Source organism: Hibiscus syriacus, unplaced genomic scaffold (genome assembly GCF_006381635.1).
Source record: "Hibiscus syriacus cultivar Baekdansim isolate YM2019G1 unplaced genomic scaffold, ASM638163v2 tig00112742_pilon, whole genome shotgun sequence".
Lineage (NCBI taxonomy): Eukaryota > Viridiplantae > Streptophyta > Magnoliopsida > Malvales > Malvaceae > Hibiscus > Hibiscus syriacus.
This window is the reverse complement of record NW_024063394.1, coordinates 86,447-103,056: the sequence shown is the minus strand read 5'-3', so window position 1 is coordinate 103,056 and position 16,610 is coordinate 86,447. Positions and strand designations below refer to the sequence as shown.

The 16,610-nt window shown below is 34.9% G+C and overlaps 2 protein-coding genes across 3 annotated transcripts; one reads left to right on the top strand and one right to left on the bottom strand.

The window, feature by feature from the left end:
- Window positions 1–727: 727 nt before the first annotated feature.
- LOC120183241 (cyclin-dependent kinase G-2-like) lies at window positions 728–4,610 on the top strand. The gene is made up of 7 exons (XM_039187972.1): window positions 728–2,729; window positions 3,374–3,509; window positions 3,639–3,727; window positions 3,923–4,034; window positions 4,121–4,227; window positions 4,335–4,510; window positions 4,580–4,610. The coding sequence occupies exons 1-6, from the start codon at window positions 1,012–1,014 to the stop codon at window positions 4,432–4,434; spliced, it is 2,262 nt and encodes a 753-aa protein (XP_039043903.1). The 5' UTR covers window positions 728–1,011; the 3' UTR covers window positions 4,435–4,510; window positions 4,580–4,610.
- A 1,276-nt stretch (window positions 4,611–5,886) lies between these two features.
- LOC120183250 (urease-like) lies at window positions 5,887–14,917 on the bottom strand. 2 transcript variants are annotated; one of them, XM_039187985.1, is made up of 19 exons: window positions 14,865–14,917; window positions 14,372–14,574; window positions 13,353–13,426; window positions 12,815–12,860; window positions 12,475–12,580; window positions 11,846–11,985; window positions 11,143–11,253; window positions 10,111–10,274; window positions 9,602–9,980; window positions 9,417–9,525; window positions 9,078–9,217; window positions 8,775–8,912; window positions 8,591–8,682; window positions 8,320–8,449; window positions 8,061–8,219; window positions 7,805–7,969; window positions 7,539–7,673; window positions 7,263–7,334; window positions 5,887–6,228 (listed from the first exon to the last, which is right to left on the bottom strand). In XM_039187985.1, the coding sequence occupies exons 2-19, from the start codon at window positions 14,495–14,497 to the stop codon at window positions 6,007–6,009; spliced, it is 2,508 nt and encodes an 835-aa protein (XP_039043916.1). In that variant the 5' UTR covers window positions 14,498–14,574; window positions 14,865–14,917; the 3' UTR covers window positions 5,887–6,006. The 2 variants fall into 2 exon arrangements, with proteins under 2 accessions (XP_039043916.1, XP_039043917.1); XM_039187986.1 differs by lacking the exons at window positions 11,846–11,985; window positions 14,372–14,574; window positions 14,865–14,917 and having other exon boundaries at window positions 13,353–13,425.
- Window positions 14,918–16,610: the final 1,693 nt, after the last annotated feature.

The following is a 16,610-nucleotide window of genomic DNA, read 5'->3' as shown; positions in this document are numbered from 1 at the left end:
TGATCACCCATTTTAATACGGATTTCAAGTACGTTTAATTGTGAGATTTCGATAGAACTAATTAGTATTTCGACCCTTAAAATTTTACATCATTCATTTTATAAAGAAGTAGAATAAGATCGGGATTTGAATCCAATAAGCTGAGTTAGTAGGATCACTTCCATAAATAAAAATGAAAGGTGGGATCATTTTGTCGTATAAAAATAAATCACTTCAATTTGAAAGAAAAATATTAAAAATAAAATGTGAGGTGTAATATAGTGTGAGAAAGGCTTAAAATTACATTTAAATGTCAATTTAATATTAATTTTTATTTTAAATAAATTGACGATAGTAATATAAATGATTTAATTTATTATAATTAAAGTTGGAAGATGTATTTAATGAATTAAATATTTTTAATCTATTTTGAACGTTAAGTTCAGTGGTCTATAATGCAATTCACCCATAATTTTAAAATTGCAATTAATTAATTTATAATAATTTAAGGAATTTTGTTTGCCTCCAACTAAAATAAAACACAGCGTTTTCTGGCCTTGGCTTTCTCGAGATTTCGAAAATCGAAAGCTCCGTACCCACCCCTCCAGAGAACCGGCAATCGCCGACTTTCACCTTTTGCGTCCATGTTTTTTCCTCACCGGTAAGCCATAGATACTCTCAATTCTCTTTTCTCTCGTAATTTGGTTGAGAGAATTAGGGATAATCGATGCATCGTTGAAAATTTTGATCTTCTAGGGTTTATCCGCTTCGTCTTGTCTTTTATTTTCTATTGTAATCTGATCATTTTCGAGTTACTCATCTCGAAAATCGAGGATCCGATACTTTTATTTGGTTCGGATGTTCTGATTGCTTGTCATTGGATGATTTCGTATTGATTAACTACTGGGTTTTGCTTTTCCTTGGAATTGGGGCCGTGCTTCTTGTTTACGAAGGTTCAGGGTTTATAAGCGAACAACTCAGAAGGAAATTCTTGAATTGGAAATTGGGTTTCCGACTATTTGAGGTTTACTCATGGCTGCTGGGAGGAATGGGGGTTATAATGATAATGGGTTTAGGAAGAGGGATTCTGAATTTGAGGTGATGAGGCGAGAATTTGGTAATTCTAAAGATTATGAGTCATCTAGGAATGATAGCCGTAATGACGAAAGGGTTCGAGTAATGGAGGCAAGAGATAGAGTTAGGGTAAGACAAAAGGAAACTAAGGAGAGGGAAGCTGTAAATGGTGGCTATTGGCCCTCTTCGAGTAGAAGCGATTCTGATGGCACTGGTGGCAGAGGTAGTCGTGGTCCCAGGCGATGTGGGTTTTCTCTTAGGGTAATAGATAAGGAATCTGGTGAGTTGTCTAGTGAAAGCGAATCAGAAGATGCCATGGAGTATGAGTCGGTGGTTAGAAATAGTGAGGCTGTGAAAGCAATGGATAATGATGCTCAGTCTCTTGTGGGAAAGAAAAGGAAGTTTTCACCTATAGTATGGGATATAGATGATAAGGAATTAAGCACCGCATCGAAAAGTAGGAAGTCATCAGCAGTCATAGCCTTTCCTCCACCAATAGTGCCTAAAGCTCATCGCAGTTCACCTAACAAGATATCTGGTGGGACCGTACTGACTTCTTCTGTTAGAGAAAGCAAAAAGGATAAATCACAATCTCCTTCGCCAGTTGCTGCTGCTGCTGCTGAAATTGTTGGATACTCTGCTTTGGAGTCTCCAGTCGATTTGGATTTGTCTCCACCAAAAGAGCAGGTTAACAATCAAGATACTGGGAAACTAGAAGATTATGTACCAACCCGACATATATCTTCCTCTAGATGGGCATCTGGTGGTAGTTCTCCTGGTGATGAGGGTGAAATTTTTGAAGATGAGAAAATGCCTAAAACGAGGAAAAAGTTGCCTGTTTCAGAAACTGCTCATGAAAGATCTCAGAATAAGTCAACAACACCAGAGCTTGAGGAGCTTAACGGGGAAGGCTCAGAGGGAACTAGAGCCAGATCATCTGAATCTGATGAACGAGCTGCCCGTTCCAGGTCTGGAAGTGGGTATGATTACCCAGGTAATTATTCAGAGAAGAATGACTACATGGAGATTGACGTTGAATGTGATAGAAATGACAGTAGTGTTAGGGAGTCCGATACAGATTCTGAGAATGAAAATGATTCACCTGGAATGCCAGAACCTCCAGTTTCTCCTTTGAGAAGTGTAAACATGCTTCAGGGATGTAGGAGTGTAGATGAATTTGAGAGACTAAATAAGATAGATGAAGGTACTTATGGCGTTGTGTATAGAGCTAGGGACAAGAAGACGGGGGAAATTGTGGCGTTGAAGAAGGTAAAGATGGAGAAAGAAAGAGAAGGTTTTCCTCTGACCTCTCTGAGGGAAATAAACTTTCTTCTTTCGTTTCATCACCCATCGGTTGTAGATGTTAAAGAAGTAGTTGTAGGCAGTAGCCTTGATAGTATCTTTATGGTGATGGAATACATGGAACACGATCTGAAAGGGCTGATGGAAACAATAAAACAACCATTCGGCCAAAGTGAAGTTAAATGCTTGATGCTGCAGCTACTGGAGGGTGTCAAGTATCTTCATGATAACTGGGTTCTCCATCGAGATTTGAAGACATCTAATCTTCTTTTAAATAACCAAGGTGAATTGAAGATTTGTGATTTTGGGTTGGCTCGTCATTATGGAATCCCGTTAAAACCATATACGCATTTGGTGGTTACTCTTTGGTACAGGTGAGATATGCATGCCATTTCCTAAATGTGTTAATCCTCATATTTGTTGATGAAATAATTATGACTGATTTTTTTCTCTTCATCATTATAGACTATAATTTCATAAGCTGTTTGTGATTGGATGTATGGAAAATAATTCTGAAATGTGAATTTGGGTATGTAAGTGTTGAATCTTAATTATTGAAGGAAACATCCCCGCTTTTTGTTATTGTTATCTGTTTAAGTGATGAATAGTAGAACTTCTTAAGTCTTTGAGGTAACAGTTCCTTGGAGGAAGCTTTGAAAAGGTACGAACTTGACTTGATGAGATGTTATTTGGACTTCCGTTTTTGTAAACTTTTTTAAATTCAAATCCTATTTTTACTGTTTATATACTTTTAAGACTTAACCTTTTGTTTTTGCACTGTTAATGTCTTAAAGTTTACTTGATTGAATTATTACTTGGACTTCTCTCTTTGTGGTTAGTGAGAAGTATGAAGGTGGTTTTTACATTAGAGTGATAGCTGGTTTTTTACATTTGTAAAGTTTTGAAGGTTTTGCTTTTGTATTGTTAATTTGTCTCAAGTATGGTTGACCAATTATCGGAGCATTTATATTTCGGGATTCAAGTAGCCAGGACTTCTTTATGTTGGCTGGTTTTGCAGGGCACCAGAACTTCTTTTGGGAGCAAGACAATATTCCACCGCAATTGACATGTGGTCTCTGGGTTGTATCATGGCTGAATTACTATCGAAAGAAGCACTTTTCAGTGGGAAAACTGAATTTGATCAACTTGACAAGGTGAACTAAAGCAGTTGGTCTTACTTTTTATTAACCACTACCATCTGGATGTACTATTTCTGGAATAGTTCAATCTGCACATGGTGGTTAATGATCTTGGATTTGTTGCTTGGGTTTTACTAATTGCAGATTTTCAGAACACTTGGCACACCAAATGAGACAATATGGCCTGGTTTTTCAAAGTTGCCTGGTGTCAAGGTCAACTTTGTCAAGCATCAGTAAGTATTAAATCTATATAATTTGATTTTAGATTCTGTTGAGTGCAATATTCACGTTGTCTTATTTTTCCCACTGTTTTCCCAGGCTTCCAGCTTTGGGTGATTCTGTTCTGGCTTTGTGGCCTCCATTGGTGACAGTTCAGTAACAAAACATTAATTTTTTATTGTATTAATGACTGATATATTTCCTTTCAGGTATAATCTATTGCGCAAAAAGTTCCCAGCCACATCATTCACGGGTACACCTGTTCTCTCTGATGCTGGATTTGACTTGCTGAATAAACTTCTTACTTATGATCCTGAGAAGGTAACTTGGCTTGCGTATTTATTGGAGTTACCTTGTAATTATTCCTTTTTTGTATGATTGATTGAGCCTTCTGATATCACCTTCAGCGTATAACAGCTGGAGATGCTGTTAACCATGAGTGGTTTCGCGAAGTTCCCCTTCCCAAGACTAAAGCTTTCATGCCCACTTTCCCTGCCCAACATGCTCAAGACAGGTATTGAACAACAGAAACGAAAAGACATCATGACTACTGTTTTATTTTTGTAATTTGGGTTTTATTTATTGTTAAGTTTTTAAATAAGGTCTTTTGCATCTTGTTAGGCGAATGAGAAGAGTGCTGAAGAGTCCAGATCCTTTGCAAGAGCAACGTAAGGAGGAGTGGCAACAAGGGGAATTGGGGACTGGTAGTTTGTTTGGCTAAGAAAGTTCATCCATCAGTGCCATTTAATCTTCATGTTTTATATTTTTCACGTTATTGTTAGAGGGACATTATTGAGGTGAGAGATGCATTCAACGGAAGTGCAAACTTTGTTTTCAGAAGATCATTCTTGCTTTTTTTTTAGCAGGCACTGATGATGATTTGTCTGGAGATATTGTATACCTCTACCTGTGAGCCAGATGCTTTGCAGGTTAATCTGATTTCCAGCTTTTTCATCATATGAAAATGCATACGACACTGCTTGCATTGCAAGTTGTGGCATATCAGCCACGTTTCCTTTTAGCAATCAGGTTCAGCTGAGACTTGTGCAACATATTTTGTTGGAACAATGATGTAAACCTTCTTTTTATAGCTGGTTTTGAATACTAAAAAATATGGCTTCTTCCTACTGTGAGTCCCATCTTTTTTAATATTCACATTGTGTTTGAAAGAGACGGTTGGTGTGGAGTGGGGAGGACATTCTTTGCCTTCCATTGATGAAGAAATTCACAGTAACCATTATACATCAAAGGTAATTTATTAATTATCTGTGGAATGTTTTATGGGCTTAGCTAAATATTGTCCATCTATGAGAGATTGCCTTTGCTTTATGAAAATTGCAGTGCCAACTGTGTTTGTTTCTTAATCTTATGGGATTATTATTTTTATGGTGTTTTAGTACAGTATTTTCTTGTGTTGGAAAGAAGCTTTGAAGAGTTAAGTTGAGATGTTGCGAATGTTTCTCTTCCCTGTGACTATGTGTTCAATATTTGTTGTTTTATCTTGTGCCCTCTTTATCCGGTCTAGCCAAATGGCAGGCATGCACTTGACAGATTATTGATTCAAATTTTGTCTTTATGCTTAGCATGGCCTTTAGGTTTTCTGGGGAAGAAAGTATAGATTTTGATATATTTCACTTATGGTCTAGGTGATCCAAGTTATAATCAGGTCTGGAATCCTTTTATGACTAGCTTCAGTTTCAAAGCAAGCAGGTAGAGGAGGTTGATTGCCTGCATATTCTGGATTTTATCAAACTTTCCAATTAGTTTGTCCCTTGTAGAGGTACCATGCAAACTTTGGTCTATTACAATTTCTTAGATTTTCTCTTCCAATTTTAGTTTTCTACGGCTGTTTTTATGATGTTATTTGCAGAACTCTAATTGATAACCCTGTTAGTTGCTGCTGTCAAAGTTGGACATAAATTGCACTAAAGTTGAGGGATTAAATCTCAAGGTTGAAGATTGTTGAGGGCTGGAACTATAAATTAGACCTTTCTACAACCTTACGGCTAGGATAGGGTTTTCTTACATACGTTATCCTCTCCCCTTATATTCATTTATCATCCAGTTAATTGCACCCAATATTCCCAAACTATGTCTAGATTTTGAATTGGTTCCCAAATTTCAAAATATTCTAATTGAGCTGCTAAATTATCAGTAACGTTTTAATCAAGTTTACTTGAGCATTAGGCGTAATGTTTAAAACTTAATTCACGTCTGTGTCAGGTTTAATAACCAGACTAACGGAACCAAAAAAACTCTATTGAAACGATGGCTTTGACAGTTTGAGCGTTATCTAGAAGAGGAAATAGTTCTGGGAGAGGGGAACTGTCGCCACGGGATCGCACGTGAGAACCTCGCCATCGGCCATCACGACATAAGTTTCGGGGTCCACCTGAATATGAGGGAGAGCATCATTGAGCTTCATGTCGAGCTTGCTTAGACATCTGGTATTGCTGACAGCTACCACTCTCTTCTTCACTCCATAGGACTCCGCAACTCCGCTGTCTAAAGCAGCCTGTTTTTTCACAACACAACTTATAATGTAACACAGAAACCCTACAACTGAAATCAACTGTAATATTTGGTCCGGTTTAAATTCGGGTTTAATGGTTTGGATAATAATGCAAAAATGTTTGATTTGATTTTTTCAAAACCAGTTCAGTTATTTATGGCATTAATCAAACTATTAAAAAAACATGTAAAATTTCTAAATTTTATACGATGTAACCGAGTGCTAATCCATGTATGTGTATAGACATATATATATATATATATATATATATATGTATATGGATCCTACCCCTACATATACATGTGTATCTAACATTGATAAAACGACAATAGTTTGGTTTGGTATGCACTTGCACAATATAAAACTTAAAAGTTTTATACATATTTTGAATCGTTGTATGAATAAAAATGAATAGCTAAGATTTGTAATAGGAAGTGAGATTCTCGTATAAAAAAAGAAAGAGTAGATTTAAAAGTTTCATGCATTAAACTCATTTAATCAAACGGTCCAGAAAACGTGTAAAATTTCTACATTTTATATTGTATAAGTGAATGTTGATATGTGTTTATGTATGGTAAAATTTACTTACATGGTGTAAAATTCATTAATTATTATGAAAATATAATTGGATGAATCTAACTAAATAAATAGATGGTTGAGAATAAAACTTTGTATATTAGTATTATTTTTTTTCTTTTTAAAATTTTATGAAAAATCTATTTAAATTCATCCAAAAATTATATATATATATATAAAAGTCATGATTCATTTACACTTAGTGTAAAATTAAGAGTTTTTTATTTATTTTTTATTTTTTTAGGACCATTGGATGAAAGAAATCAAAGGTTGAGATTAACAAGAGGAAATGAGAAGATATTCACTAGAAGAAAAAAAACAATGAGTTAATCTCAATCTTTGATATCTCACAATCAAACGGTCCTAAAAATGTGTAAAATTCTTGGTTTTACGCTAGGTGTAAGTAGATCCTAAACCTGTATATATATATATATGAATGATAGAAAGAGAGAGATTCATGCCTTGCTGACAAAAGCGATGGAGTTGGCACTTGCAGCCTTGCCGAATGCTCCGAACATTGGCCTTGACAACACCTGTAACAACTCATATCTTTAATAAAAGTGCTCAAGTAATCTTCTTCGATTGATCTCATTACATTCAGGTGCGATTATCGGTTATGTAATCCATGTTTTGGGAAGTTTTTTCATGTATTGAAGAGTCATATCTTCGAGCTCATGTCTAAATACGAATCGAAAACAAACATCGGCATTTGTACAGGTATGAAATCGGAATTTTACCGGTTCGGGTGTTGGGATGCTTGCATTAGCATCTCCCATGTTGGCCCAAGCAATAATACCGCCTTTGATTACGATTTCGGGTTTTGCCCCAAAGAAGGCCGGTTTCCATAAAACAAGATCAGCCAACTTCCCCACCTGAAAGATGAAACTCATATATTATAGCCAATGTAAGTCAAATTTAGTGACGATAAATCCAACGGATATGAATGCAGTCATCATCTATAGAGCTGGATATTTTCAACATATATACAGAGAAAATGATATACCTCGATCGAACCGACGAATTCTGCAATGCCATTAGCAATGGCTGGATTTATGGTGTATTTTGCAATGTACCGTTTGATTCTTAGATTAGAAGAAGTTTCTTCGTTATGAAGAGGACCCCTTTGCGATTTCATCTTGTCCGCTGTTTGCCAAGTTCTGCTTATCACCTGGAAAGAAAGAATTTGAACTTGTTTCCTCGTTTCGATCTTGGAATTTCCCAGTTTTGTCTTATAAGCACATGCAAAATGAGAAATGAACCTCGCCGATGCGACCCATAGCCTGCGAATCGGAAGATATAATGCTGATTGCCCCCATGTCGTGCAATATGTCTTCGGCGGCTATGGTTTCGGCCCTGATCCTTGAATCCGCAAACGCTACATCTTCAGGAATATCCTTGTTGAGGTGATGGCAAACCATCTGCAAAGATAGGAATGCATGAGAATGGAAAAAGAATCGAGCATACCGACATTCATCCGAGTTCAAGACTTCAAGTAACATCACTGTTATTTTCTCATACCAGCATGTCAAGATGTTCATCTACTGTATTGGAAGTATAAGGGCGTGTCGGGTTTGTTGATGAGGGGAGAACATTTTTACCGCCGCATACTTTGATGATATCCGGAGCATGACCACCGCCAGCGCCTTCGCTGCCGAAAATTACATCAATCATGAACATCAATAGAACTCAAATAGGACTCTTAACTACTTCTGAAATTAGAAAGATATTTATACTCAAATAGGACTGAATTCAAGCTAAAATTTAAAGCCATTAGCTAAGATATTTATACCTGTGATAAGCATGAATAGTTCTTCCTTTAAATGCAGCAATTGTGTGTTCCACAAATCCAGATTCATTCAAGGTGTCAGTATGAATATTAACCTGCCAAAAACCAATCGATATACAAAACGAGTTTATCGTTAAAAATGTAATTTTAAAAAAAGGGAAAGAATTGGCGTTCTTGTTTGTCTGACTTGGATATCATGTTGTTCTGCAACAGCTAAACAATTGTCTATTGCAGCAGGAGTAGTTCCCCAATCTTCATGCAGCTTCAATCCCATTGCTCCAGCTTTGACTATTTCATGCAGTTCTTCGGGTTTGGAACCATTTCCCTAAGTAAGAAAAAATAATATTTGGTTGCAATGGAAAACTCTAATGATAACGAAGGTGTGAATGCTGGATATGAGTACATGTATGTATCATACATGTTTTGTGTTATGCATGGATTAACAAGAAAAAAAGGGGTTGAATAAATTATGCAAAAATAATAATCTTACCTTCCCTGTGAACCCAAAATTTAAAGGGAAGTCATCAGTGGACTGCAGCATCATTTTCATCTGCGACGGTGCCGGTGTGCAAGTAGTTGCGCGTGTTCCCTCCGCCGGTCCAGTCCCACCTCCAATTAATGTCGTGATGCCTACATTAAATATTTGATAAAGATACATGATTCTATAATCTATATTAATCCGACTCTTCACTTTTTTTCCTGAAGTATTTATGTAACATGGATGTTGTCCCTTTAATAACTCTCTTGCACCATAACGATATGTAAGATTTATGCATTTTACGTATTTCGGTAACACCTTTAGCCAAGTATGCCTGAAAATGTAGCTTACCACTTGAAATAGCTTCATGAACCAACTGAGGGCATATGAAGTGCACATGACAGTCGATAGCCCCTGCAGTTACGATTGATCCTTCTCCAGCAATAACCTCAGTGTTAACCTGAGAGTCGATGGTATCAGACATTAGTATAATTATACTAGGACAATGCATTCATATGAAGAAAGAAAAAACTTACACCGATGATCAAGTTTGGCGAAACTCCATCCATGGTATCCGGATTGCCCGCTTTCCCAAGTCCAACAATTACGCCATTTTTAATACCAATATCTGCCTTGAATATACTAGTGTAATCAATAATCACAGCACTTGTTATAACAGTATCTAAAGATTTTTCTGGTGGATGCCCAGATGATTGTCCCATGCCGTCTCTTATAACTTTTCCGCCACCAAATACGCATTCATCACCATATACAGCAAAATCCCGTTCTATTTCAGCATACATATTCGTATCGCCGAGCCGGATCATGTCACCAGTAGTAGGGCCATACATGTTAGCATATGCCTCAGAAGAAATCGTTGCGGTAAAATCAGAATCTTGTCCAGTCTCGCCTTCGCTGCAAAATAAGTCAAGGCATCAATGTTTTTGTATTTAAGTAGACGATGCTTGCTAATCAAGAAATTCTTTTGGTGAAATAAGATTGAAGTAAAACAAGACGATAATAAGTTTCTAGCTCAAGTTAAAACCTAGCATTTGTGTCCTCCATATTCTCATAACCTTTACTCCTTATAGTTTCCATCACTGTTTCGATATTGGCGGTGTCGACAGGGCCATCAACAATTCCATTTCCTCCTCTGATCACTCGGTTACCACCAATGCTGACTAGCACAACGGTTTTACTATCTCCGGGCTGGAAAAGGAAAACATCTTTCAGTCAAAGAATAGGTTCGGATTAGACCAAGTGCTGATCCTAAACCAACAAATATATCTACTAATGTCATAGAAACACTTAAACAACCCTCCTATATCAACAAAATGCTCTCTTCTAAATTCTTACAACGCTGAGTGTGAGTGTTGGACACGGATATGTGTCTGGTACAGATATGTTCAACTTTTTTCCAATATTTTAATGTACTTGGAAGATCATATCTCATACCCGTATCCAAATATACACTAGTTATGTAAGACATACACTTCCCAAGAAAAATGAAGAGTCGAACCAGTATAAGTTTCATAGCTGTATAATAAAAGACATCAGTACTACCTTTTTATGTCATCGATTCCTATGAAAGCATCTATAATTTCTTACAAATCCAGGGGCGAATTTCCTAAATAAATGAAAATAAGAACCGCTCTTGAGAAAGAAAAAAAAAACTGAGTACCACTGGTTTTATTACTAGAAAGGGAAATCTGTACCTATGTTGTTCCAACTTTTCATTTTACTTAAACATACGAGTGTGAGACACATTCAGACTTGGTATAAGAGTATGAATCTCTGAATATATGGAAAAACATAAGTAAATACTCATGCTACAGTTGCTGATGCTTAAACCTGGGACTTCTAGGAATAACAACAATTCCTTTAACTATTGAAATAATTTGGTTCAGGCACATAATTAAATATTGAACATACCTGTTTCGACACATATACATGACCGACACTCACTTCATGATCAATGAATAACCGTTATTTGACTTAAAAAATGATAAAAAAAACAAGCTTATCTTTTATCAAAAAAAAAAAAGCTTATCAACAGATGAAGGTTAAAATGCTCAACCTCAAATCTTATAGCTGTTCCCGCTGGTATATTTAGCCGCATGCCAAATGCTTTACTTCGATCGAAAACCAAGCCAGGGTTTACCTCAATAAAGTGATAATGGCTTCCTACCTGAAAAATATTTGAAGGGTTAGCATAGATCTTTCAATTCTTCCTTGGAAAATTTTAACAGAAGTTTATTGGTTAGTTATATGGCATAGTATTTTAGGTCAATTCTCTGTACCTATGTTACTAAGTCCGTTCATTCTTATTAAGTGCTTGTGTCCGACACATGTCAAACATATTTTCTGATATGGATATGGAGATAACATCCTCCAAATACGTGGGAAAAACTTGTAAAAAATATGAACATACCCGCGAAAAAGCACATACTCATATCCAACATACACACACGTGTCCAAGTTACAGAGTTACGTACACAGATATATATTGGTACCAAAAGCTATGTTGTTGGCACCCAACATTCTTCTTGAAATGCTCATGTTAAACATATGGATTCAGAGTTATGACCTCCAAGTTTTCACTAGAAACACCTAGAAAATCTAATCATATCCAGATCTAACACACACTCATATCCTAATAATTATCCGTACCTAACACTTGCACTCAAATCCTAAAAATATAGACTGAAACTGATGTGAAATTGATCAGACTCTAAACAAGAGAAAAACAAATATGAAGGAAAGAAGAGAGCTTCGAACACCTGAACCGGCCTGTCTCCCTTGTTAGTGACTCTGAGGCTTACTGCTCTCCTCCCGGAATTAAGTCTAATCGTCCCACCTTTTGTGATCACTTCACCGGGAACATTTTTATCTTCTATTTTGGGTTTCTCATTAGAAGGCACTGCATTATCAATATTCTTTTAGTTCCCACTGGGATACTTCATATTCTCAAGTAGTACCAGTTCCAATTTCTAACTAATCTGCACAATCTACTAAATCTTCAAGCATAGAAGTAATTAAGAAAAGACTTATTTGATGATTTTGTTTAAGCTGGAGAGTAAGTGTCAGATATGAGTGTATGTCCAATACGATATGCACAAGTTTTCTAGTATTTTCATGTATTTGGAAGATCCTTGGAGGATTATACATGTCTGGCATATATTTGCTTAAAATATACATGTCTGGCACATATTTGAATATGACCCTCCAAATACCCAACAGATACATGGAATGAAACTTAGAAAAAAATAGAACATACCCGTGTTAGACTCATATCAGCATCTGACACTCACATTTGGGTCAATAACATGTAAGATCACTAATATATTATGCATATATTCTTTGAGAAAGTTTGTATTTCCAAATATAAATATAAATATGCATGACCTACCAGGTAGAAAAGAACCATATAATGCAAGCTGCAGGTTTCCATTTTCACTTGAGATCGGGTCGTGAATAGTGATTAACTTCGTCCCGTCTGGAAATGTCCCTTCAACCTTATATTAAAATAACAGTTGGTTTACTTGCATTGTTGATTTTGACAGAAAAAAAAAGTTCACAATATAAGCCAAGAAAAATCTGGAACAATGGCTCTTCAGGGGTGTATTGCTCCAACTCTTTTATTTTTTTAAAGCGTCCATAACGACACTCATGTCCAACACATGAATGAGGATATGGCCTCCATATATGAAAAATTCAATGTCATTTATGATTATCTAAAACATAGTTACCTGAACAGAATCCAATAAATATGGCACAGACGAAAGAACTTGCCTCCTGTTTATACATTAATTAGAATTAACATTTGTTTCTACAAAAATAATATATATATATATGTGTGTGTGTGAGAGAGAGAGATCAAAGCAAAACGTTGTCAATGCTTATGTTATTCTGATACCGATGTGAGTGTTGGATTCAGGTATGTGTCCCGCACATGTATGTTTAAGTCTTTCTAGTTTTTTTCATGTGTTTGAAATGTCATTTTTAGAATCATATCTCATATCCATGTCTCAAAATGTATCATATATAAGCAGGGATGGACCTAGGCGGGGGCAAGTGGGGGCGGTCGCACTCCTAAAAATCCAAAATTACCATATATTTTAGATTTTTTCTATGTATTTTCTATTGAAAATATGTTTTTGCACCACCTAAAATTTTATAAGTTCAATTTCATCCCAAAACATAAAATCATGCGTTCGTCCTTGGATATAAGAGCTGGTCACCAATAGTTTAAGAGAAATGAAGAATCCAAGCAAACTGGTTGCATACCTTCCCAAAAGTTGTTTGCCAATGTCCATCAATTCGGCCACACTCTTGTCACCATCACGAACAAACTCGAGAATCTATGGTGGAAAAGAACATATCAAAAGGGATGTGAAATTTTGATTTTGCTTACTTTAAGAAAAAATATTAAAGGGAAGACTGGTACACAGCAAATTACAGGCATGTAATTGACTTAGCTCTGGAAACCAACAACTCTATTTATGAACAATTTCTATCAAAATCCTTAATTATCTACTCCGGTTTGCGAAGGTGCATGGCTTTGACTCTTCATTTACTCGAAATAAAAAATAAAGCTCGACTTGAGCTAGAAGAAACTTGAACTCGAATCATTCTCAACTTAGCTCGATTGAAGCTTAACTCAAGCTCAAACCTGAACTTTAAATACATGAAAATCTCATGTTGTATTTTTTAAAAAATATATATATAATTGTTGATGTTATTAATAACTTAATTTTAAAAATAAAAAAAATGAATATACTATTTTTTGTAATTACTTAGAGCTTTTCAACTCAGATATTAAGTAACGCGTTTCGGCTCGTTGAGAACTCGAGTCGTTTTATTCAATTCGAGTGTTGAACAAACTTTGACCGAGTCAACCTCAAATAACTTACAATCTGTTTCGTCTCATTTACAATCGTACTTATATCTGACATCTATGCCAGACATGCCCGAACATGAGTACGAGGGCATGATATTTCATATATAAGAAAACACTTGGAAACAATTGATTTGAACATACTCTTATCAGACATGTACTAATACATGGATCCAACAACCAACTCATGTTTGGATAACAAATTGACATAATATATATTTAGAATCTACTTACACAATGTAAATCTTTTTAGTTTTACAAATCGTCTATTTTATATTATGTAATTGAATCCTAATACATGTTTGTATCGGAGTACATATACCGGTATCCAACACTTATCCCAAGTCTGGATAACAAATTGACTTTGTACTATATACATATACACAAAATTGTAGAGTATAAAAATCACCTGAGTGGCAATGAGAGCAACAGCTTCAGTGTAATTGAGCCTAAGACCATGAGCCAGGCGCTTCTGGGCAAGGAACCCTGCATTATGAAGGACAAGCTTCCCCACTTCTCTTGGCGTTAATTTCATTGTTCTTTCTCTTTAACTCTATTCAGCTTCTTTCATCCAAATTCAAAGCCAAACAGCTTTCTCCGCCACAAAAACACCTAATCAAGATGTATTAATTTGGTAAAATGATTACTACTTTTCTTATTAAGATTCAAAATGATTACTACTTTTCGTAGTAAGATTCAAAACCAATAAAAAAAAGGAGCAAAATCTGAACTGCCTAATCAACAGTTGACTAAAAGTTTCAGTAATAGCAGATGATGATGAACTCGTGAAACATATCCACAGTTAGATTAATTTAGGATTTGATTGACTACGTTAACTACTGCTATGATTTCTAAAATGAAAAGTTTTACAAATAGAGAAAAAAGATTGAAGTTTTACTTACACTTTGAAGGATGCTGAAAGTTACTTCACCAGATGGTGATGACATGGGAGACTGTGAAGGGTAAGGTTTCATCTAATTAGTACTTGATATGGCAATGGGCTGGACGGATTTTTTTTTGTCTGCCCGACTCAACCCAACCTGATATAATTTATACTTATGGTTTAAATTCAAATTATATCATTTTTATCGAATCGTCTCTTAAAGTAATTTTTAGTTTATTTTATCATTTGTTTAAATCGTTGTCCAGTTTATCTCAAACAATTATTTCTGTTAAAAAAATAAAATATATATTTAGTCATTTAATATTCTTGTTGTATTATTTAGGTTACCCAACTATTCTTTCTTTCAAAATCACATTAAACTTAAGTTTTTGTTATGTTTTGATCATTCAATTCGATTTAATTTATCTTTCTAAATTTGTAATATGTAAGAATTCATTTATATCATATATTTTCTTTACTAAACACATAAATTTAATTTTATAATAATAAATAATATTATAAGATAAACAACATATGAAATTGTTTGTACTTCAATCTTAATATTTTATTTTTAGTCAAAAATATTTGGATTATAACCGTTAATTGACTAATGATTAATGTTTTTATTGTCATGACATATCATATGTGTTCAAAGCACTGATATAGTACATCTTATATGTCCAAAGAACAGATGTGACATATCCTATGTGTTCAAAGCACCAATGTAGCGCATCCTATATGTCCAAAAAAATGACGTGACACTATTATATACATATAAGTGATAATTTGACACATGACATGTCTGTGTAAGTGATGGTATGATACCTAATATATCTAAAATGATGATATGATAATTTATATATTACATCAAAAATTATTATTTTTAATTACATTAATATTATGAGTCATTATATAACTATATTTAAATTTCTTCATAGATTATGTCTACAAATTTTATAGATTAAGTTATATTTATTCTTGTTTTATAATAATTTATGTTAAAACTTGAAGAATACTTATTATATATAAAATGATAACTTTACATCGATATTTAAACAAGTATGCTAATAACCTCATAACCAATTATTTAACAAATTAAACTAAACTAATTATATGTTATTACACCTCTACACTTCCCTTCTAGTTGGAGGTTTAAAATAGATTGAACTTCCAATTTGGACAGCAGATGAGAATGTTGTTGCACCCTAAAGGCCTAAATCAACATATCAGCCGATTGTTATGTGGTACAAATGTATTATTGTAATGCCCCGAAACTCGAGTTAGTAGTTTCAGTCAACCCGAAAATCATATACAAAACTACTCCTTTTCTATATCAGGTTACATGAACTACTCCCCCATATCTCACCAAACTTTCTTCTTCTTATTCCTTCTATTTCTCTTCCTCTTCCTTTCCAAAAATTAAGATTTCAAGCATTTCAATTCTAGTGTGGCTAAACTAAGGTGAGATTATTAATCCCCATTCTCCTAGTGTAACATCTCAAACTATGAGTTAGTGACTAAATTTTAAAATTTTAGAATTTGGTGATTAAAGTGGAATAGTTCAATGACTTATCTGGAAATAGTTTATGAATAATTGTTAGCAATTATTAAATGAAGTGAAGGGCAAAATGGTTAATTGACATGAAAGGTTTTTATTTCCCTTATAAGATAAGGGAAACATACGTGGAATCCATTTTGATTCCACATAATTCTTTCATCTTCTTCTTCCTCTTCTTCTTCATCATACGAGAGAAAGGGAGTCAAG